The sequence below is a fragment of the Sus scrofa genome, chromosome 9, assembly GCF_000003025.6.
Source record: "Sus scrofa isolate TJ Tabasco breed Duroc chromosome 9, Sscrofa11.1, whole genome shotgun sequence".
NCBI lineage: Eukaryota > Metazoa > Chordata > Mammalia > Artiodactyla > Suidae > Sus > Sus scrofa.
In genome coordinates, this window is record NC_010451.4 from 108275119 (window position 1) to 108299314 (window position 24196).

A 24196-nucleotide genomic window follows, 5' to 3' on the forward strand; every position below is an offset into this window, starting at 1 on the left:
AGTCCTTCTCCATTAAATATGATGGAGAAAAAAAAATACTACTTTTTTTGGTAGATGACCAAGGAAGTTGCCTCCTGTTCCTAAGTTGCTGGAAGTTTGTTTGTTTTTTTTTTTAATCATGAATGGATGTTGCATTTTGTCAGATGTCTTTTCTGCATCTATTGAGATTATCACAAAATTTTTCCTTTTTCTAGTCTGTTCATACAGTGAATTATATTGAATTTTTGAAATTTAATTCAAACATATATTCCTGGGATGAACCCTATCGGGTTGTGCTGTATTCTCCTTTTATATACTGCTGAGTTCAATTTATCAGTATATTTTAAGGATTTTTGCATGCATATTAGTAGGGGATATTGACTTGTATTTTTATATTTTTTAGCAATATTTCTGCCTGGTTTTGGTGTCAGGGTAAAGGTGGCTTTAGTAAATAGGAAAATATTTATTCTTCTAGTTTCTCCATGTATTTGTACAGAACTATTAATCTTATCAATTGTATTTTTCACCTTTACAGATTTGATTTGGGTCATTTCTATATCATCTATTTGTCTCATCATGTTCAAATCTTCCTCTATCTCAGAGAATATATGGAGTATACAACAGTTTTGTAACATCACTGTCTGCCAATTCTTTCTTTCTTTTTTTTTTTTTTTTTTTTTTTTTTTTGCTTTTTAGGGCCACAAGTGCGGCACATGGAGATTCCCAGGCTAGGAGTCTAATCGGAGCTACAGCTGCTGGCCTATGCCACAGTCATATAGCAACTCATAGCCACTTGAGGTCAGAGCCCCATCTGTGACCTACACCATAGCTCATGGCAATGCCAGATCCTCAACCCACTGAGCAAGGCCAGGGATTGAACCCACAACCTCATGGTTTCTAGTCGGATTCGTTTCTGCTGCACCATGATGAGAACTCTGCCCCTGTCTGCCAATTCTATCATCTGTTTCCTATCTTGGTTTGTTCTCATTGGTTGGATATGCTCCTAGTTAATGGTGTCTTTTCATGCTTCTTTCTTTGTATACCTGGTAAAATTTTTTTTTTTTTTTTTTTTTTTGCTTTTTAGGGCCATACTTGCAGCATATGGAAGTTTCCAGGCTGGGGTTGAATTGGAGCTGCAGCTGCCAGCCTACACCACAGACACAGCAACGTGGGAATCCAAGCCATGTCTGCAACCTACACCACAACTCACAGCAATGCTGGATCCTTAACCCACTGAGCAAGGCCAGAGATTGAACCTGCATCCTCATGGATGGTAGTCAGGCTTGTTGCCTGCTAAGCCACAATGGGAACTTCCTTCACTTTTTTTTTCATTTTTCATTTTTATTTTTTTTGCTTTTTAGGGCCACAAGGGGTAATTTTTTTTTTATTGGATGCCAACCATTGTGAACCTCACTGATGTTTTGTCTTTTTTCTTTTTTTTTTTTAACCGTGTCCACAGCACATGGAAGTTCCTGGGCCAGGGATCAAACTCGTGCTGTAGTTTTGACTTGCACCACGTCCACAGCAATGTGTGATCCTTAACCTGCTGTGCCACACGGGAACTTCTGAACCTCACTTTTTTGTGTGCTGGAATGGTCACATTCCTTTAAATATTGTTGGATTTTCTTCTAACAGTGGATGCTGTTAAAATGGAATTAACCAAAAAAAAAAAGATCAAATCGATCTTTTTGAGGATTGCTATTATGCCATTTTAGGGTGGATCGAGAGCAGCCTTCAGTCTAGAACTAATCTGATGCCACTACTGAGACAGTCCCCTTCTGAGGCCTCTGCTGCACATTCCACATATTATAAGATCTTTCTAACCTAGGTGATAGAAATCTGAGCTACTCGGGTCCCATGTGAGCTCCAAAGATTCTTCTGCCTAATCACACTGGGGCCATCTGCCTTGGGGAGTCCCTCACACACATGTGCACAGCACGGGTCAGTACTCAAGGGGACTCCTTTGCATGTCTCTAGGGCACTCTGTCTATGAAGCTGCCTTCTCTATAGCATTTTGCCCACAAATTTTAGCTTCTTTGGCTTCCTTGAATTCAAAATTGTTTTCTGAACTACAAAGGACTGTCCTGCTTTTCTGAGTTCCCCCCTCCCTGTGCTACAGCCTAGAAACACCTCAGGTAGCAAGCCTGGCAATCATGTGATTACTTCATTTATTTTCCTTCTCTCAAGGATCACTGACCAAAGCCATCTAATAGCTGAAAACCACTGCTCTGTGGTTTTCTAATGATTTAAGGTAGCAGGAAATATATGGTTCCTATTATTCCATCATGGCCAGAAGCTGAAGTCTAAAGTCTCTTCTGAAATGTTTAAAACATATGTATCCTTTTAGACCCATATCAAGTCTAAATTGCTTCTGGTAAATTGTCTACAACAATATAGTTTAGTGTTCTCATTGTCTTAATCATCTACTATCCACCATTTATTTAGCAACTGAAAATATATTAGATTGAACCAAATGAAACTGCCACTTTTATAGGTTAATAACCATCAGCAATCACATTTCATTCTAATTCTTCACTAATTAGAACATAAGCGCAGAAGGCAGCACTTGACATTTCTTAAAACTGTCAAATGAGCCCATTACACGTATGAATATCCTGACTGGATGATCAAGACTATCTTTTTCTCAGACAACTGCTTACAGTAAGAAGATCTTACTGATTTGACAACAAAATTTCAGATAGTGAAAAATTCAGAGTGGCACTTTCTCTTGGGTTACCCTTCAACAGATGAACATCCTCAGTGGGGTGCTGAAGATCCTCATGTAGGCTAATGACTCAGTAAATAACATGGTACCATGGAGAGAATGGGATTTAAAAGCAAGGGACTATTAAGCGGTAAAAACTCTTTTAAACAGATTTCATGTAGGGCTTAAAAATAATGTTGTAAAATGAGGTGATTTAGACCTCAAGGCCAAAATGAGAAAGTCAACAAATACTGACTGCCTACTGTGCCAGGCACTGCCGTCAACACAGTCAACTGCTAAGTTCCTGCTTACATTCTTGTGGGATAGATAGATAGAGACCATAAGCAATTAACAAGTGCGTGTGGGGAAACACACACACACACACACACACAATGAGATAGACGCTCTGGAAAAAAAAAAAAAAAGAGGAAGCAGATAAGGGGTTAGCATGAGATGGTGAGGGGGTTAGAAAGTGATCAGAAAAGGGCTCCCTGGAGAAGTGACATCTGGGCAGAGACATGTGAATGAAGCAAGGGAGGGAATCAAGCATGTACCTGGGGGAAGGCCTTACAAAGAGAAGATGGCAACTCCCTGAGGCAGGAGACTTCTTAGCAAGTTTGAGGAACAGAAAGAATTAAAGCGTAGCTGGACACACTTTATAGAGGGGACACATTTTGAGAGGGGGGGAAGAGATGCATTCCAAGACGGGATGAATTTCAGTGAATGAGGCTTTTGGATTTTGTTCTAAGTGTGACAGGAAGCCTAGGGGGTTTTGAGCTGGGTATAGACGCGATTTAGTTTACACTGTAAAAGGGTCTCTTGGGCCTTTATACGAAGACTAGGTCACAGGGGCAGCAAGAGTGGAAATAAGGACTTATTCCAGTTTACCTCCACAATACAAAATCGTTGAATTCCTTAAGCACTCTTTCTCTCTCTGTTAGCATTTGTATATCTGAGTCAACCCGATTTCTTTTCTTTTCCCTGTTACTTAACTGGCTCCAACCAAGAGTCTCCAACCAAGCCTTTGCTGCTAATCCCGCTCAGCCTTCAACTGTAAGGAGGCAAAGGCAGCATCAGCTCCCACATGGAGAAGAGTCACTACCCTGGGGTTACTCAGGAGAAACAGAAACGACATAAGACCTGCTTCCATGTGCTTCTTAAGTCTACAACACAAACGTAACACCATTCACTTCTGGAGGACACCCTGAACTGCATCCCAGAAGGTAAAGTAAGTGAAGGCAGCACATAAACAGACTGACCTTCTGTGTCCGTAGCACTGTTGATGACATTAGACAGTTTGGTTTTCAGGCTGGTGTACGTTGTGGTGTTTCTCACGTCGCTCTCGTAACGTCCGGTGCCCAAGGACACTATGCACTCTAACGGCACGTCTGGCCAAAGACATTTACACTCGTGCATTGCTAGTGCTGAAGGGTTATTCAGAAGCAGACCTCCATCCTGCAAAACACAGGGCGAGCAAACATAGCACAGAACTCTCAGAAGGAAAATTCTCTCTTCCAAAGATGAAAACAAATAATATTTTAAACAGTCTGAGATGTATTTGCTGGAAAAGCAGAACTATGTAATGAGCTGAACGAACTCTTTAAAAATGAGAGATTCCATTAAAGTATATTTATTTTATATACTGCAGCTGTAGAAGTCATGTGAAAACTCGCTGGCCTCATTGGCTTTAGTAAACCTTCCTTTCCTATTATGAAAAACCTTTGAACTTCTTGGATTGCTCTGCATACGTTGCTCAAAACTACTGAGATGAACTGAATTACTAAACCAGATCTTTATCCTTGTTCAGTGGCTAATATAGATTCCACATAAAATCTAACAAAAGAATTGCGATTCTGCCAGACAAATAAGAGCAGTTCTTCCTTCAGAAGTCAAATATAGGAGTTCCCATCGTGGTGCAGTGGTTAACGAATCCGACTAGGAACCATGAGGTTGCGGGTTCGGTCCCTGCCCTTGCTCAGTTGGTTAACAATCCGGCGTTGCCATGAGCTGTGGTGTAGGTTGCAGACGCGGCTCGGATCCTGCGTTGCTGTGGCTCTGGTGTAGGCCGGTGGCTGCAGCTCCGATTAGACCCCTAGCCTGGGAACCTCCATATGCCGCCGGAGCAGCCCAAAGAAATAGCAAAAAAAAAAAAAAAAGAAGTCAAATATAACCAAATTAATCAAACTAATTTGAAATTTTGCCAATAATACAATTTCAAAGCACTGTATTCATTTACCACTGACTGATATAACCTAAACAAAGTGGAAAACTTAAAATTTTTAAGCATTTACCAATATTATTTTGAAAAATTCAGAAGGAAAGGGCAAAATATGCTGAGAGTATGCTGTAAAAATGTAGTAGAATAAAAGTCTATAACCAGTCTTGCATTCCTGGGAAAAACCTCACTTGGTATTAGTATATCCATTCGATTTTGAAAAGCTATAAGCTGTTAGAAAATTATTCCTTCTAATTTATTAGAGCCCAAATCTCCCTCCCCTAACTTGTACTTAATTCTAGATTTGCATTTTGAAGCTACACAAAATTCAACATCCTCTAATCCTACAGTGTGACCATTCAAGGCCTATTTGCAGTTTTCTGAAGGAGCCGCATTTTCTTGCCTTCATGCCTCTGCACATGCTGTCAATGCAAAATGTTCCTGCCCCAGACCCCTTCTCTGTTCAGCTCTTGCTTATTCTTCAAAACATGTTCCAAGGGTCATGCATTCCAGCAAGAACCTAACTGAAACAATCCTGATACACTGAGTAGGCAATCCACTTCTACTGGAAGATAATTCTGTACAGAGTACATTAAAGAATTTTGAAAAAACATGCCTACTACAAGGATGAGAGAAATATAACCTTAAATTGTCATGCAGTTAAGATAACACATATTTAAAATGAATGCACATTACAGTAATCCACAGATTTGGGGGCAAAGATAAATAATGAATTAAATTATTTTTTCATGGGAGGGTTATTTTATCAAAATTCTTTTTTAATTTACTAGTAAAGTTATAGCATCTAGGATCTTTGCCAAAAGAACCATTTTGCATAGCAGAGTTTTCCTTAGAGTTATGTTGTGTGTGTGTGTATGTGTAATACATGTTATATATTTTTTAAATACAAAACTCTTTCTGGGAGTATTCTTGTGGCACAGCAGATTAAGGATCCATCACTGTCACTGCAGTGGACCGGGTCGCTGCTGTGGTGCAGGTGCAATCCCTCACCCCGCAACTTCTACATGCTATGGGTGAAGTAAAAAAACAAAACAAAAAACCAAAAAAACACTTTTGCAATAAGCCATATACTTCTAAAATATCATAATGGTATTTTAATATTTTTCTGAAGATACAGAAGTAGGGGGAAAGAAACAGATTAGGAATCCTGATCCTTCCAATCTCAGCCTCTCTACTTATTAGCTCTTTGGTAGAGACCTCGTGACTTTTAAAATAAGGTTTGACTAGATAATTTCTAAAGTCCCTTCCAGTTTCAAAATTTTATGATTAGGTATTGTGTTGAGTATAGATACATGTATAATTTAAAATGGGTTCAATGGCAACTTATTTTACTACTGATCCTAGCACTTTAAACAGGCTTTGTTGACAGTTTCCTTTTCAATGATTTTCAAGTTTCTGATAAAAGTAAAAAGCAACACTTGCAGCAACGCAACCTCTAGGAAGGTAAGAATATGACTGTCTTTTTATAAAACTAATCAGGGAATCAAAAGATAAAAGAGACTTTCCCCAAGTTTTTCTTTTCCTTATGGAAAACCATCTACCCCATACCTCACCATCACTATCAGTATCCTCTGGCTTGAAGGTCCCATTAAAAACACCATGCAGGAGTTCCCACTGTGGCTCAGTGGATTAAGGACCCCATGTAGTCTCCGTGAGGGTGTGGGCTGAATCCCTGGCCTCTCTCAGTGGGTTAAGGATCCAGTGTTGCTGAAAGACCACATGTGGTGCAGGTCACAGATGCAGCTCAGATTTGGTGTTGGCATGGCTGTGGTGTAGATATGCAGCTCCAGCTCCAATTTGACCCGTATCCTAGGAACATCCATATACTGCAGGTGTGGCCGTAAGAACAAACCGACCAACCATGTAGGGAGTTCCCACTGTGGCACAGTGTGTTAAGAATCCAACTGCAGAGGATTGGGTTGCTGCAGAAGCACAGGTTTGAACCTTGGCCCAGCAAAGCAGGTTAAAGGATCTGGCGTTGCCATAGCTGTGGCGTACATCACAGCTCAGGGTCAGATTCAATCCCTGGCCCGGGAATGTCTATATGCCACAGGTGCAGCCATTTAAAACAAACAAACAAAAAACAAACACTATGCAGGATTTTGCCCTACTATAAATTCTATAGTTATACTCCATGTAACTTCTAATCTCTGGGTATTTCAATTTTTTTTTGGTCTTTTTTGTCTTTTTTTTTAAATCTTTTTAGGGCCGCACCCACAGCATTTGGAGGTTCCCAGGCTAGGGGTCTAACTGGAGTTGTTGCCGCTGGCCTACACCACAGCCACAGAAACGCCAGATCAGAGCCACATCTGCGACCTACACCACAACTCATGGCAACACCGGATCCTTAACCCACTGAGCAAGGCCAGGGATCGAACCCTCAACCTCATGGTTCCTAGCTGGGTTTGTTTCCGCTGCACCACAACAGGAACTCTTAATCTCTGGATATTCCAGACTTAACACTTCATTACTGTAAAAGCTTTACAGAAGGATCAGAGAAGACAAAAGGAGAGAAAAGATAAGGGGCAAACAAGGTTTAGCATGAATCGACAATAGCAAAGTCAACCCCACATCAAAAAGTTTCCAGTGGTTTTAATAGCCATGCTTCAAATCAAATTCCTATTCCTTTAACTTTACTTCCTTTCCATCAAAAAAAAGTGCAGAAGTTAAAAATTTTGGTACGCACTTGAGTCCCAGGGTAAGGAATACCATCCCTTAAGTTCTGTTCATGGTTAGCCTACTGTTGTCAGACGCCTCTTCTAAGTTGTAGGCTAAGGTTTGGCCTATGGTATCTCCTGAAGCCTTGCCATTCACTACAGCAGGGCAGTCACACCCTTGGTTATTTACATATTTTGTACTTACTGTCTGTCAGCCACTGCTCATGCTGGGTGCTGCCCTTGAAAAATGACCTTACTGGCGTTCCCGTCATGGCACAGTGGTTAACGAATCCGACTAGGAACCATGAGGTTGCGGGTTCGATCCCTGGCCTTGCTCAGTGGGTTAAGGATCCGGCGTTGCCGTGAGCTGTGGTGTAGGTCACAGATGTGGCTCGGATCCCGCGCTGCAGTGGCTCTGGTGTAGGCTGGCGGCTACAGCTCCGATTCGACCCCTAGCCTGGGAATCTCCATATGCCTCGGGAGCGGCTCAAGAAAAGGCAAAAAAAAGACAAAAAAAAAAAAAAAAAGAAAAATGAACTCAATAAATAAAGCAACACATCTTTTGGTGGTACACAAAGGATTGTGTTTTAATTGCAGTACATTGTGCAGGAACTTAATAGCTTAAAATTTATTTTATTTCTTTTAAATGTACATTTAACCATTTCAAATCATAAATCAGAGAATTTATACCAGAAAATAACTGCTGGACAACAGGAATAGCTAATCATCTCATATTCTTATTTTGGTTTTTTTTTTTTAATATTTTTTATTATGGTAAAAATGTATGACAAAAACTTGATTCTTTTAACCATCTTTAAGGTTATGATGCAGTGGAGTTTTACATTCGGAATGTTTTACTACTATCACTACTATCTATTTCCAAAACGTTTTTGTCACCGGAAAGGGAATCTGCAATCATTAAGCAATCTCTCCTCATCCTCCCCCGACCCCATTCCTATCCCAATCAACTATTCATTCTTTATACATGAGCTCCGATGAAGTCTTTGTCAAGTCAATCCTGACAAGATAAGTCACATCTTTTACACTACTTCTCAACCCTATACATGTTTTTCATCATTGAATTTATCATCTCATTCTCTGTTTATATTCTTCTAGTTTGAGCTATTTGAGAGTAGGATCCAGGAAACAACATGCTAGCAATTATGGCTAACACAGTGCCTGGCACTCAGTAAGCACTCACAATTATGTCCAGTTACAATGACTAGTTGTGGCCTTGCACAGGCATAATTTAGCACAGAAAGTGCTAGGAAGGCTCTTTCTGCCTAAAATACTCTTTACCGGGAGCATTTATATGAAATATCATCATTTCACTTAGGTTAATGTATCTTGAGTTATGAATATAACCTTTTAAAATGTAAATTAGGCCTAAAAGAAATAATATTATTAGAATTTGCTATCAAAACATTCAGCACAAGCTCATTTATCAGACTCTTTCTCCAAAGACAGGGAATAAATGATTTAATTTTGCAGGGAGAGATGGAAAAAGATAAAAGAGAAGAGATATGCATATGGCTAAACTCATCAAGCTATATTCGTCAAATATGTGCCTTTATGTGTATATTAATTTTACCTGAATAAGTTGTTAAAAAGAGAGAGAGGCAAGGGGTAATTGTGTGTAAAAATTACTATTTCAAGATAAATATGAAGCCACTTGGGTGGGGGAAGAGAAATAATACATTGGAAGTTACTCCAAAAGAATTCTTCCTACTTTATGATTTCCTAGGACATCTAATAAGCCTTGTAAATACTATAACATTCTTCTTACAAAGACCAATTAAATCTACATATCTACTGACTCACACCTCCTAATTACAGTACTGCTTTCAATAACAGTTCAAATAGAATATTAATGTATAATTTATACTCTACCTGATTCCAGAAAGGATATGAACTTACATTAAAACATGTGTCAGACATGACAGTTAAAAGAGATTTTTAAAATGAAACTGGAAATAACTGAATATAATTATTCAAAGAACTTAGGATAAAAGGATTATAATAAGTAGTGTATTTGAGGGTTTTTTTTAATGACAAAATTCTAATACTTTATTAGTACGTAAAGTGTATTTGACTTTTAAACCTTTTGGCCACTTCTGAAGGGTTGGAAAGGAACTTTGCTTGGGATGTCCTCTTTGTTTAAACAATCAAGATCAATCTGCAGCTCAGTGTAAGCTCAAAGATTATAAGCTATGAAGGGAAAGAAATATTACTAGTCTACCTGAAGTGGAAAAAGAACCACTGAATTTCTTTTGTGTATTATATGTATTCTAGGGACTGAATTAAGTCCTAGAACTACTTTCTCTTAGATAAAGAATAAAGAGCAAGGGAGATAACTTCTTTTGACGACCGAGAACACACCGTCCTGAAATGCAGTAACTCATCACTTGAGATGTTCACTAATATTCTGGTGTAACTGTCATGACAACCATCTTAAAGTTGTAAGTTATTAACCTTAAACCTTGAAGTTGTAAATTATAAACATACTATATTTTTAAATACACTGTTATTTCTCTATTTATGACATGGTTTAAATACTATAGAATATGGAGAAACAGTTGTTACAAACAGCAAGATACATATTAAGATAAACATTTTATTTAAACTAGTAAGTCCTGAAATCAACACTTAGAAGAAACTCTACAGCTACCACTTTCTGTCCTGAGGGGGTGGAATAAACCAGAGAAAGGGGAGAAGGGGAAGTGCCTTACATAACTCAGCAATGACTGATGTAACCAAGTAAGAAACAGTCTGCATTGACTCCAAAGACGAAAGGAACCCTATTTTAATCTCTTAACTGCAAAGAGTATGACAATACTTCTGGAAAGATAGAAAAAAAATGGGACAGTTGAGTCTAACATTTAAAAATATAACCAAGCTGCAAATGATATAAAATTGGGTTGTGATGATGGTTGTACAACTATAAATGTAATAAAATTCATTAAATAATTAAAAAATATACATATATATCTCTAAGCTGCTACATAAAAATATAGGAGAAAATAAGCTAATGAAAATGTTTTAGCTATAACGTGAACTTATGTAAATTAAAATTATATAGTTGATATGTAGTTTATATAGAAGATCTGTAGTTTCTGAACAACATTTAAAAATCCTTATAAAAATGTTTTTTTCTCAACATATATCTGAATACCAAATGATTCTGAGAGAGTAGAAAGGAGAGTTAAGGTTATTGGCTCCATCAAAAAGACTGATTTTAAGTGGGATAGCATATAAAAAATTAGGCATGTATTAAAAACATGTATTTTGAAAGTATTAGCTCAAAAGCTTTGTTGACTTTTTCTTGATCATTTAGTAAAAGTTATGAGTTAAGAGTTCCATAAACAGTGGTAAAACATGACAGGGAAAAATTTATGATAAATAAATGAGTGTATAACACAGAAAAAGAATAAATTATTCAACATTACAGAAATAATACTCAACATTATTGATGATTTAGCCATAAATTTAAAAACAGTACAGGAGTTTTGCCATGGCACAGAGGATTTAAGGATCCAGTGCTGTCACTGCAGCAGTCGCTGCTGTGGTGCAGGTTTGATCCCTGGCCCAGGAACTTCCACATGCTATAGGTGTGGTCAAAATAAATAAATAATTTAAAAAAAATAGTATAATTATAGATAGCATTCTACTCTGTCACTTACCAGTGGCAACCCTAGTCTAGTTACTTAACTTTTCTTAAGACTCTTTCATTTGTAAAATGGAAGTAACTGTATCTGCCTCATAAGCTGTGAGGATTAAATGAGGAAACGCACACAAAGGACTCTCTGGTGTTTGGCACATAGCTAATTTAACAAGTGTTTACTACTATTATTTTATTATATTCTCTTCTTCAAAATACATCCAGCAAAACTGTCAAAAAAAACTGTATTCTGCATTTCAGAGATTGTTTCATTGTTACTTTTTTTTTATAAAGAATAGCTGTTTATGTAAACACTTTATATCAAGAACAAAACAAACTCAGAAAAATGTGATCAGAGTATTACCTTTCACAGATAAGGCAACTAATGCCCTAGTATCTCAAAATCCTTTACAAAAGGAGACAGCTTAATACATTCTAGTTGGGGAGTTTTGGCCTTTGGTCTTTGTTACTTTTTTTTCTTCTTTTTCATCTGCTTCCATTTTAAGCTTAACTTCTTCAGCTGTAAGAGCTCCCAGTTACTTACTCATTGCTACTTTTTAATCACATTTGGAAAGCCAACCATACATACTACTTTATTTTTCCATCAAATTAAAATTATTATAACTGACCATGAATGACGTTACATAAGACACAAACAAATCTTTCCTGAAATATGCTCTCGATCCAGAAGGCTTGCCAATCTAAGTAAAACAAACAAGTAAAAATATCTTGAACTGTATGTGCATCTTTTGCCACATTTCCACGAAGAACGTTTCCTTGACATTTAGTAAGTGCGGATTCTTTTTAATCATGTAAAGTTTTAAAAGCCAAGCCACACAGTCAACTTACTTGATGAAGATCATTTCCCAAGGCATATTCTGCAAAGTAGCCTGGAGCAGCAGATGAGGCCCTGATGGCCTGCCACATTTTATAGTGACAGCCTCCCAGATAGTGAGAGTTGACTCCAGGAAAGTGACCATAGTTTCTGAACACGAAAGCTTTTGGCGTTATCCCTCTGTTCACTATGGTACTTACTGCAGCTACCTAGTGAATTAAAAAGAGAACGATATTCAGTGTAGGCAGCAATATTTGGGAACAGTGAAAATTTCATATTATTTAGTAGTATGAATGAACAAATTCTACCTGTCAAGATAAATATACAGTATAACTATAATGTTCAGCAGAGGGGAGCAGATTCTTTTAAATAGGTATTTCTTTATGGGAAAATAGATACAAGGGCTGAGACAATTTTGAGACATGCATTATAAGAGAACAATAACAAAAGATAGTTTTTGACTACATGATTGTGCTAGCTATTTATTTATTTTTATTTATTTATTTTGCCTTTTTTTAGGGCCGCACCCACAGCATATGGAGGTTCCCAGGCTAGGGGTCTAATCAGAGCTACAGCTGCCAGCCTACGCCAGGATCTGAGCCGGGTCCGCGACCTACACCACATCTTTCGGCAAAGCCAGATCCCACTGAGTGAGGCCAGGGATTGAACCCACAACCTCATGGTTCCTAGGCAGATTCGTTTCCGCTGCACCACGATGGGAAGCCCTGTGTTAGCTATTTAAAAAAAACATTCAAGAGGCATACAATTGCAGGCCTTTATATAATAACTATATATAATAGCTGGCAGGAGCAATGAATAAAAACTACTTAAAGATGAATACACTATTTTCACATCATTTACAAATTAGTCTTTTTGTGCCCTTTGAAAGCATTACAACTTTAATAGCTGAAACTCTAACACTAAACAAATTCTCAAGGCTTTCTGATTATAGTTCATAACCGGTAACCAGGTTAATTTTTTATTAAAAAACTAATGTTTATCACCTGGCATCTTATATTTTATCACTGTCCACTGAATTTGTATAAAATGTGACGTATCTGTTAATGATCTGCAATATAAACTTAAGAAGCTGAAAGGAACTGGTGAAGCCGGGTTTCGAGGGTCCTGTGCCAAGCCCTGCCAGGGGCCTGTGTGCTTGGCCACTTTATTTTTTAATTTTTATTTTTTTCTTTCTTTTTAATGGCCTCATGGAAGTTCCCAGGCTAGGAGTCGAATTGGAGCTGCATCTGCGACCTACACTGCAGCCTGAGGCAAAGTCGGATCTTTAACCCACTGATTAAGGCTAGGGATCGAACCCACATCTTCACAGAGACAACGTTGGGTCCTTAACCCGCTAAGGTACAATGGGAACTCCATGCTTTGCTCTTTTAGAAACAAAAGGTCATGCTCCAAATTCTTGTGAGTGACCCAAGTGTGTGTCTAGGATAGAAATTAGCCATAAACTAATATCCAGAAGGTCTCTCTATTAATTGGTGTAGAGGTAGGTTCGATTAAAAAGAAATGTGTGGGTGGCTGCCTCCTTTACCCTGAGTGAATTATTTTTGAGGTGACTGCAGTTCCCCCATACCCACTCTACTCTTTTTTAAGGTAGTGATTCACACAATTCAAAAACAAACAAGCAAGAAGCCCTGAAGATGCAAGAGAACAGGAGATGCAGTGTGCATCCGGGGGTCCTCTCCAATGAGCTAGTGCATCTCATTACCATGGCCTCGCGGGGTCTGAGCCAGCTACCACTCCAGTCTCACCACACACTCTGCTCTCGGATCCCTAGGCTCCAGTCTGCAGGGACTCTCATTCCCCACATTTCTCTGTGATTCCTCCTGCACAGACTGTTCGCTTTGCCAGCCTTCAACAGAGCCCTCAAAGCTCATTTCTTTAGAGTTGCCTTCCCTCATAGTCCTGTAAATACATGCTTTCAAGCGACTGTTTTTGTGCTCTATGGCTCTAATTCCAGGAAAAACTCTATCTCACTTGTGTGATCATTTGATTAACGCTTACTTTGCCCTGCTGGACTATAAACTCCACGTCTGCATTTACTCACTAACGTACACCAAAGTGACTAGCACAGTGGGGGCACTGGGGGCGCATACTTAATATCTAAAGAATGAATGAAAATATGTGTAAGCAAGACTGAAAGAGCAATAGAGGGAGCTGTATTTGATTTTTCAAGGTTACAGCTTGTTACCTAAGAATAAATAGGAGCTACGTGGGATTCTTAGGTACATAAACCCTATTCTTGAATCAAATAATGAGACTTACTAAAGAACAGAGCCACGTGCAGTACTCAGATCACTGGGTTTCAAACAAAATAAATAAAGAGGCCAAACTGAGATGTAGTCTAGTGACATGAAGATTTTAAAAATTGAGATTCCATTTGTACATTTATACATCCAAGAGGCACATAAAGTTTTTTTAAAAAAATCAAGGGGAGGAAATGCCACAATTTTCCTTAAATCTCTAAGTTTGATTAACCCTATAATAAAATAATTCTTCATCGTTATTTTCAGACTTCCACGTTCTTAAACTTTGTTATACTTACTTCATATAGAAAAGGTCTAATGATCACATTCTCTCTTCACAGAAGGACCCAATATATAAAGAATCAATATAATTTATTAAAAGAGGTTCCTAAGAATTTTCTTACCTTAATAAAGAGCCTTCCTAATAAATCTTTTCACCTGACTTGGTTCAATTCCAACTGGGTGCTATATTTAAGAGATTCTAAAACTTACCTTAGGACATGTGGGGTTTCTTGCTGTTTCAATCATCAGTGAAGAGCCCATTCGATCCCTTTATTAAAGGAGAAAAATTAAATTATATTAAAATGATTTTATTTCCTAACACTATACAATTTCTGTTGACCTATGGTTTGTCAAAACTATGAGAGACAAAAAAGAATTTATTAAAGCTCTCCTCTAAGAGGCTCATAATCCAATTAATCCACATAAAACAATACGTAGTTTATCTCTTAGCCACTCAAAGGCCAAGTGTCTACAGTTCTGAAGGGGGTGGGGATCAATACAGGCTTCAGTATCTGGAAAGACCCATGGAGATGAGGCTTGAGAAGGACACCAACGCTGGCAGGGCACCACATTCAAAGCCTGGACACAAGAGAGTGAAGGCACAGAGGCAAAACACATTTGTTCTTGTCAGGGTCCTCCTGACAGGATAAAGGAGTTAAGACTGCAGATGTATGGCAGACTAGTTACAGCGCAGTCTGAAAAACAGATTGGGATATTTAGATTTTAAACCTGTTTTAGCAATACAGAGCCTATGTCACTCCCTCCCCCACAAATGCTTTTTAAATCATCTGAGTTGGCATCTGTATTATTGCCACATTATAGAAATTGTCCTTGGGCAGCAATTTCCACAATTCCATTACAAGGAAATTTTATTACAGGGCAGATTTCTTCCAGACTCAAAAATTATGTGTTTTTCCCCCTGTACTGAATATGAAGACTATGTTTTTTGTTGTTGTTGTTGTTGTTTTTTACCAACCTGCCTCAACAAGAAAAAACATTTTCCTGAAGACAGTTTTTTAAACGACACTGAAGGTTCTCAACTAGAATTTAGTACATTTCATGTATTTACAGATCAAGTTGTAATCTACCCTTCACAATATTTTATAAACACAGTGTAAAATACTTCCTAAAATAGACAAGGACTTTATCTTTCCCAGCCTGATCTTTATCTTTCTTCTGCATGAAGATCAATGCAATTTTATTCTTCAAGGGTCTTTATTTTTTCATAGAAATCTTGCTGTAAAATTAGGACAGAGATCCTGGGAGCATGCTGCTTTCACACTTCAAGCAACATTCAAGTTTAAACCTTGATTTTATAAACAGAGCTAATACACTTGAGGGAACTTTTATGAATAGAAATTTGAAGACTATATTGCTTATTTTAAAGAGATGTCAAAAGAACTAATTGCTTATTTTAAAGAGATGTCAAAAATTCTTAACATTGCTAGATTCTATTGATGCTACAAATAAAAATAAGTATCCCTAAAATAGCACAAAATCATATCAGAGGGAACAAACCCATAAAAATGCTCTCAATAAACAATGAGAGAAAAAAACTGACCAAAAAGGTCAAGAAATAGGCAGGGTAGATCATAACAAGACCCTCAAACTTACGTACAAGGGTGTATATTAAGTGATTTCCACACCCTTGTACATCGTCCCTTCCCATACCAAGCCTGGATTTTCGTGGTTTTAGTCAATGATATATCAGCAAACATGCCACTAAACTGAGGCTTGCTAAGTCCTCATGCAGCAGGGCTTGCCCTACGGGAACCCTGCCATGATGGGGTGAAACCCAGGATGAGAAAGACCATCTCAGCTGAGCCGTCCACTGGCTTCCGGCAGCTGTGAGTGAGTTTAGACATGAAGAGAAGAATAAATGCCAGTCAAATCATAGAATCACCAGACAAAATCATCGTTGTTTTAGACTGGCCAGTTTTGGAGAGGTTTGTTGTGAAGTGAAAGCTGAGTGGAAAAGTAGGGAAAGAAAAAAAAAATAACTAACTATACTTAGAAGGTTATCAATGCTGTGATTAAAATAAAGATGCCTTTGAAAGATCATCAGTGAAATAGCAATATGCAAATACATGAAGATACTCTAATGAGTAACAAGAGGAAGAAAACATTTCATAGAAGAAAGACTGCTTTCATAGTAAATTTTCAAATGTTCATTAAAAAAATCTTACCAGTATTATGATTTGGAGTTCATGAGAATTGATATGAATTTCTGGTCGACACAAGAGTCGACCCCAAAACAAGTAACATACAATATCAACATGGATGGGAAGGTCATTCACTTGGAAAGATGTCAGTAGTCCAGAAAATAAGGGCTACATTTCATGTAATTTCAATCAAAATATCAGCGGGTTTTCTTATGTAATAAAAGTAATTTAAGATTCACTTTGGAGAATAAATGAAAGCAATGAACAGAATTGTGAAAAAAATAAGGATAAAAGACTCACTATATCAATATAAAAACATTACACAAAGGTTCAGTAACTAAGCTGAAAGAATTTGGAGAAAAATTTTAAGAACCAATAGAGAAAAACAGTAACTTGGACACAGACTCTAATGTAGGTAAGAATTTAAAATATGATAAAGGTGATGTTTCAAGTCAGTGAAAAAAAAGGAAAAAGTACTTGGTAAAAGGTACAGGGCCATCTGGAGTTCCCGTCGTGGCTCAGTGGTTAATGAACCTGACTAGGAACCATGAGGTTGCGGGTTCAACCCCTGGCTTCGCTCAGTGGGTTAAGGAACTAGCGTTGCCGTGAGCTGTGGTGTAGGTTGCTTGGATCCCAAGTTGCTGTGGCTCTGGCGCAGGCTGGCGGCTACAGCTCCGATTTGACCCCTAGCCTGGGAACCTCCATATGCTGCGGGAGCAGCCCAAGAAATGGTAAAAAGACAAAAACAAAACAAACCAAAACAAAAGGTACAGGGACATCTGAATTAATATTTGAGAAAAAGTTTGATCCCATTACAATATGTATCAAAATAAACCAGATGACCTAAGAATCAAAAATAAATTTAACTAAACCTTAGGACTAGAAAATAATATAAATATTCACCTGACTTCAAATTAGAAAAGGAAAGACTTTCTAAATATCAAAGCAAAGTTTAAAAGATCTAACTAAAGATTTTAAACTCATCCACATTAAAAAATTCCATTAATTAAAAAGCACATTTTCAACATATTAACAAGTGGTTACAATAGACTGAGCAATATACTCTGATAGTAAAATGAGCAATATGCTCTGATAGTAAAATGAGCAAATATTAAGCTCTTGAAATGCACACACGAAAAAAGAAATTAAAAAAAAACCTTCAAACTGATCAATAAAGTGATGCAAATTGGAAACATCACTTTAAAAATCTTTCAAACTGACAAAGTTTTAAAAATTAAAATGTTTCAGAGTTCCTGTCATGGCTCAGTGGAAAAGAATCTGACTAGTATCCATGAGGATGCAGGTTTGATTCCTGCCCTCACTCAGTGGGTTAAGGATCTGGTATTGCTTGTGAGCTGTGGTGTAGGTTGCAGATGTGGCTCTGATCTGGAGTTGCTGTGGCTGTGGCCAGCAACTGCAGCTCTGATTAGAACTCTAGCCATTAGAACTTCCACATGCCATGGGTGTGGCCTTAAACACACACACACACACACACACACACACACACACACACACAAAAGCAACTGCAACTTTTATAGGCAAATCTCACACACTGAACCCTAGAACACACTGAATAGAATACAAGTCACCAAATATTAACAGTGGTTATCACTAATTAGTGAGATCAATTTAGTATACTTCTTTACACTTTTCTGCATTATTCAAATATAATCAAGAATTTTTATTTTTATTCTTTATTTTTTTGTGTCTTTTTAGAGCTGCACCCATGGCATATGGAGGTTCACAGGCTAGGGGTTGAATGGGAACTATAGCCACCAGCCTACGCCAGCACCACAGCAATGCCAGATCCGAGTCGCGTCTTCAACCCATACCACAGCTCACGGCAACGCCGGATCCTTCACCCACTGAGCAAGGTCAGGGATTGAACCTGCAACATCATGGTTCGTAGTCAGATGCATTTCCACTGCACCATGATGGGAATTATGAGAATTTTTATTTTTTAATTCAATGAATTTTATTATATTTATAGTTGTACAACCATCATCACAATCTAATTTTACAACATTTCCATCCAAACCCCCACTTCACCTCTCCCTCCCCCAACCTTTACCTGTTCCCTTTGGTAACCATAAGTTTTCCAAAGTCTGTGGGTCTATTTCTGTTCTGTAAATAAGTTCACTTGTATCCCTTTTTTTAGATTCCATATATAAGTGATAGCATATGACTGTTTGTGTCTAACTTCACTTAGATAATTTCTAGTTCCATCCATGTTGCTGCAAATGCCATTACTTAATTCTTTTTTATGGCTGTGTAATATTTCATTGTGTATATGTACCACATCTTCTTTATCCATTTCTCTGTTGATGGACATTTAGGTTGCTGCCATGTCTCAGCTATTGTAAATAGTGCTGCAATGAAGACTGGGGTACATGTATCTTTTCAAGTCAGTTTTTAATGTTTTCCCATATTATTCAAATATAATCAAAAATTTTTAAAAAGAATAATTTTAACTTACTTAAGAATGTTTTCCCATGTTTGACTGTCATAAAATGCATGGCTCCAACTCATTTTGACTGTTCCAACGATGACATTTTGTGAAAACACATCTGATCCTAATTTTCGATAAAGTTCCTCACATTCATCCAGGGGCATGTGAAACAATCCCAACATGAATGCTAATATAGCACCTGAAAGACAGAATCCTTAGTTTTTAACAGCACTGCCATTATAGTACTTTTAAGATCTCCTGAGTCACAGACCTGGTTAAAATTCTAGCTTTGCTACTTTCTAACTGTGTCACCTGGGACAAACCTCTTAGCATCCCAGAGCCCCAATTTTTTAGGGATAATAACGATAAAATTTGTACTTCTTAAAACACTAGGATAACATGGGTAAAGGGCTTTACCAGGCCTCAATGAGGATTCAATAAATGCTAACCAACGATGATAACGATAATTTAAAAATGTGCAAAAATGTGTTGTTTTGCATTATATAATTAAGATATTGTGGTAGGTAATGTCCTTTCTAATCTTATTAAATTCCTTAGTTTTAGTCCCAGAATACAGTATATTTGATAGCTTACCAATTCATTAAAATAATCACTCCTTCAGGTTGGTCCTGGGAACCAACAGAATAAAGAAATTAGGCCTCTGGGATGACTTTTTCAGGAGCTGCTTTCGTATCCTAGCTGCAACTGATAGGACACACTGCCACCTACTGTACATAACTGGCCTAATCCTGAACTAAGGGAAAAAAGGGGAGAAGAAAGCTGTGGGGATGGGGAGGGCGTGGGCAGGGTAAAGACCAGTAGAGCATCACTGCTTGTACTGTGATTGTCAGCAAAGGAAAAAGCAAAATCACTATCATAATGTACTTTAAATATTGTATGTATTTTATTACTATTAGTCTTATGCTAGTAAAAGGTAAGTTGGCTTGTTTTAAAATACACTGAATAGCATAACTATATATATACACATATACGTAATAAAAATTTTTTTTTCAATTTGCAGAAAATGTTTAACTCACTCAAGAAATAACTTGCGAAAAAATTAGGTTGCTTTTTAGTAGGTCTACCGTAGAAATGAACAGATATTAAAAAACTGAATTTTATTGAAGTGGTAAGGACACTACCCTTAAACTAAATATACATTTATTAACTTTATAAAAACTCTAGGTGCAATCAGGATTTCTAAATTAAAATACATAAAGTGAAAAAAGGAAAAATTACAAGCATTATATTACAAGTTAAGGTTAACATAAGCTAGAAGTCACAATAGAAAAGATGTGATAATTGCAGAAACATACATATTACATAAACAAACACTCTACGTAAGGGCTGAATCTCTGATGTAAAATTTTCTTTACTGAGCACTCCTCTGCTAACAATGGTGCCAAAGCAAGAAGTTAGCTTGGAGGTATGCTTAAATGTTTGAATTGAGAAGAACATTCCAAAATTTTAACAGAAATGGCCAGGGTAACAGCTCTAAGAAAAAGTACCAAGAACACTTATCCTGGGAAAGGTTTCTAAGGAAAGTTTCCATAAATAAATCAACTGGGAGTATACACGTTATTTTCCTATCCTGAGAGTCCCAGAGCATTTTTAACATGCTAAAATAGCTAAAAAGTCCCTCTCTAAATAAACCTGTTTAACTTCCTTTAACCCAATCTTTTGCAACTCTGCTATTATCTTGAGCAATCAGTGTTCAGTGGAACATCACAGGAATCACTGATTACTCCTGCTTCTGAATCATCCCTATAGCTGCTCTCATTCAGTTTTCACAATGGAGCATCAACTAACATGCCCTCAGGGAATATCTGCCATACTTGACACAGAAAATGCAGGAAAATCATTTGATTTTGTTGCTAGTGGTCTTTCGGACTGCTGCTATAATTAAAAAGACTGAGAAAAAACAAAGTCTACAAAGATAAACTAAAGTAAAATGAAAAATTATCACGTCAAACAGTAGAACACTCAGCAAGGATCTGCAACACCAATTGTTCCTGAGTGCCAACTGGGAGGTAGGCGGTAGCTAAGGGCATCCTCAGAGGCTTCAGGTACACACTGGGGGATAGGGTGGGGGTCATATGTGGCTAAGAGAGCTGATACAGGAAACAAAAACAAAACAAATGGAAGAGAAAACAAAAAAATACATCTGATGGTGAGTCAATGAAAACTAGGAAATTATTCAGAAACAATTATATTCTAAGTTGCCAATTTCTTCCACACAAACATGAAACTACAATTTTAAATGTACATCAACCAGCAATATTAAAAAATAGCTTTTAAAAAGCTCAGATTCTCACATTTATCAGCGAGAATTTTCGTTTCAAACAACCAGATAAAAAAGGATATAAGAAACAATTTCCTCAGAGAGGATCGGCTTTCCAGGAAAAGCAAAATCTCATCCATGCTTAATGTTCTACTGGTTCAAGTACAGTCTGAATTCCTACCTTCCTTCCATTCTGTCACTTTCCTTAAGGTGACCATACCATAAAACAATAATTCACAATTTGTACTTGGCATTGTGGCTTATTTAAAACCTATTAGAAAAGCACACTAAAATCTACCTCTGAGTGCTAACTTATTCCCAAGAAGACATTTTTAAAAAGTTCATTAAGCAAATCAAAAGGTTATTCATCATTGAAACTTGAAACTAACACCCATCATTTCAGGAAACAGCCATGATTTTAAACATAAGTCTTTACTGTTCATTTTCTCAGGGCACCACTGGGATGCACCACTTCCACAGAGTAACAATTACCTGTGCTTACACCACAAATGTAATCAAAGAGTTGATGCACTGGCTTCTGAGTAAGTTCAACTAATTTTCGTAGTGTCTGAAGAGCAACCACACCCCTGTAGAAAAAAAATGAAAGGCAAAATTGAGAAATCCTATTTTAAGGAAAGTTAAATTATCAAATAAAACAATTCTGCAAATTGGTTTTCTAGCTTATATGTTAACATGAAAACTAATAATATAAATTAGCATTTAAAACTGCCAAGAGTTTCAAGATCACTTTTGAAAATCCAGTATCTAAACACTGGTATAAGACCTATGTTATGGCAGCGCATTTTAAATTTGTACTAGTATTTCTTTAAATAAGACAAAGATGTGCCAACGTGAGATGTTCTGTTAAAAGCTCCCCAGTTTGGGGATGCCATATATTGGTTTCTTCACTTACCAATGTAGCTGGTTACCTATGCTTCTATATATTTTGTTGTATATATTTCACTAGTCATATTTTTAGGCTTTCTTTTATTTTCACTTTTTAAAACTCTTAACTACCTCAAGACAAGGCTCCGCATTAAAGACGTATTAATTTATGCTGCTGACTTTATTCATTTCTGGATCCTTACCAAAGGCAGCAAGTGGCTTCATGAAAGAATGTGAAAGATGAGGCAGCCTGGGAGGTACAGGTCAACTCAGGGTGTGTGTAACATGTGGACAAGCCTTAATACTGGCAGGATATACAGACACAATGGAAAGCTCTAATCCCCATACAAAGTGTGGAGCAGAGAACACAGTATTACTTAGGCACCACAAAACAAAATTTAGACGGTCAAATTATGCTTTGGATACTGCTAGCACAAAATCATGAGAAAATATTTTCAGATGAAAGTAGAAAATGGTGGAGTTCCCTTGTGGCTCAGTAGGTTAAGGATCTGGTGTCATTACTGCAGTGGCTTGGATCATTGCTGTGGTGAGGGTTCAATCCCTGGTCCAGGAACTTCCACATACAGTGAATTCAATGCAAGACCTTAAGAATTAAAGATTAAGCTGAATAAAATATAATTAATAGTGTGACCTCCATTTTCTTATGAAAAGGAAACAGAGCATGCATATCTATATTCATATGGGAAAAAACATTTGAAGAAATAAAGAAAAATATTAAAAATAATCTTGGAATTGTGAGCTATGATGTTGGTTTCTCTCCTTTTCTTTTTTTCCTCCCAAGTTTTACTTGTATAAACAGAAGAAAATTATTCTAAAGTGGCAAATACTTAGAATTAGGGACAAATTTAAAAACAAATATTCTTGCCAGCTCAATTCTAACATGCCTAATACTGTACAAGGCTCTCCCATACAAAAGAAATACAAAATATGGGTTCTTTTTTTTTCATAAGCCTCCCTATCTTACTCTTTCCAACACAAATTAAAAATAAAAAAAAAAAATGAGCACTGAATGCCAATTTCCCATTCTGGCTGCTCTCATACTCCCTTAAAACGAGGTTTCTCAATAGCAACACTACCGACATTTTGGGCTAAATAGCCCTTTGTTGTAGAGGGTAGCCTAAACATTGAAGGATATTTAACAGCAAATGTCCTCTTCTCACAAAGTCTCAGTTGCAATCCCCCAGCTGTGACTACTAAAAACATCCCCAGACAGACACTGACAAATATCCTCCAGTGGCAAAATCACCTCCAGTGGAGAATCAATGATCTAAACCCATCTTCATTCTAACCACCCTTTCCCAAATATCTTCACTCCAACTTCCACCCTGTACGACTAATAAAATTATTCTAGGAAACCACTTATTGGTCACAAACACCTCCCTCACTAAATAGACACTTAAATGTCCCTTAATGTTCTTATTTTAGATTTCCACTCAAATGCTATCTTGCCAAGGCGGGGACAGGAAGGGAGTGGGATAGACTGGGGGTCTGGGGGTTAACAGATGCAAACTACTGGCATCTGGAGTGGGTAAGTAATGAAATTCTGCCGTATAGCACAAGGAACTATATGCAGTCACTTGTGATGGAACATGATTGAGGATAATATATATATGTATGTGTGATATGTATGTGTGTGTTGTGTGTGTGTGTACGACTGAGTCACTTTGCTGTACAGTAGAAAATGACAGAACACTGTAAATCAACTATAATGGAAAAAAATAAAAATAAAAAAAATGAGCACTGAATGCTGAAGATTAGGTTTGGGTCACTTCACCTTTCTGGGTCT

General features: G+C 37.4%; 1 protein-coding gene across 7 annotated transcripts in view; it reads right to left on the reverse strand.

Moving 5' to 3' along the window:
- Positions 1-24196, reverse strand: part of PNPLA8 (patatin like phospholipase domain containing 8) — a 49232-nt gene that overhangs the window by 3776 nt on the left and 21260 nt on the right. For all 7 annotated transcript variants that reach the window (XM_021063574.1, XM_021063570.1, XM_021063575.1 and 4 more), the window contains 5 exons: positions 21997-22091; positions 19251-19422; positions 14823-14880; positions 12084-12278; positions 3943-4138 (listed from right to left, as the gene is read on the reverse strand). In XM_021063574.1, the coding sequence (XP_020919233.1) occupies positions 3943-4138; positions 12084-12278; positions 14823-14880; positions 19251-19422; positions 21997-22091 (716 nt within the window). The remainder of the gene's footprint in view (positions 1-3942; positions 4139-12083; positions 12279-14822; positions 14881-19250; positions 19423-21996; positions 22092-24196) is intronic.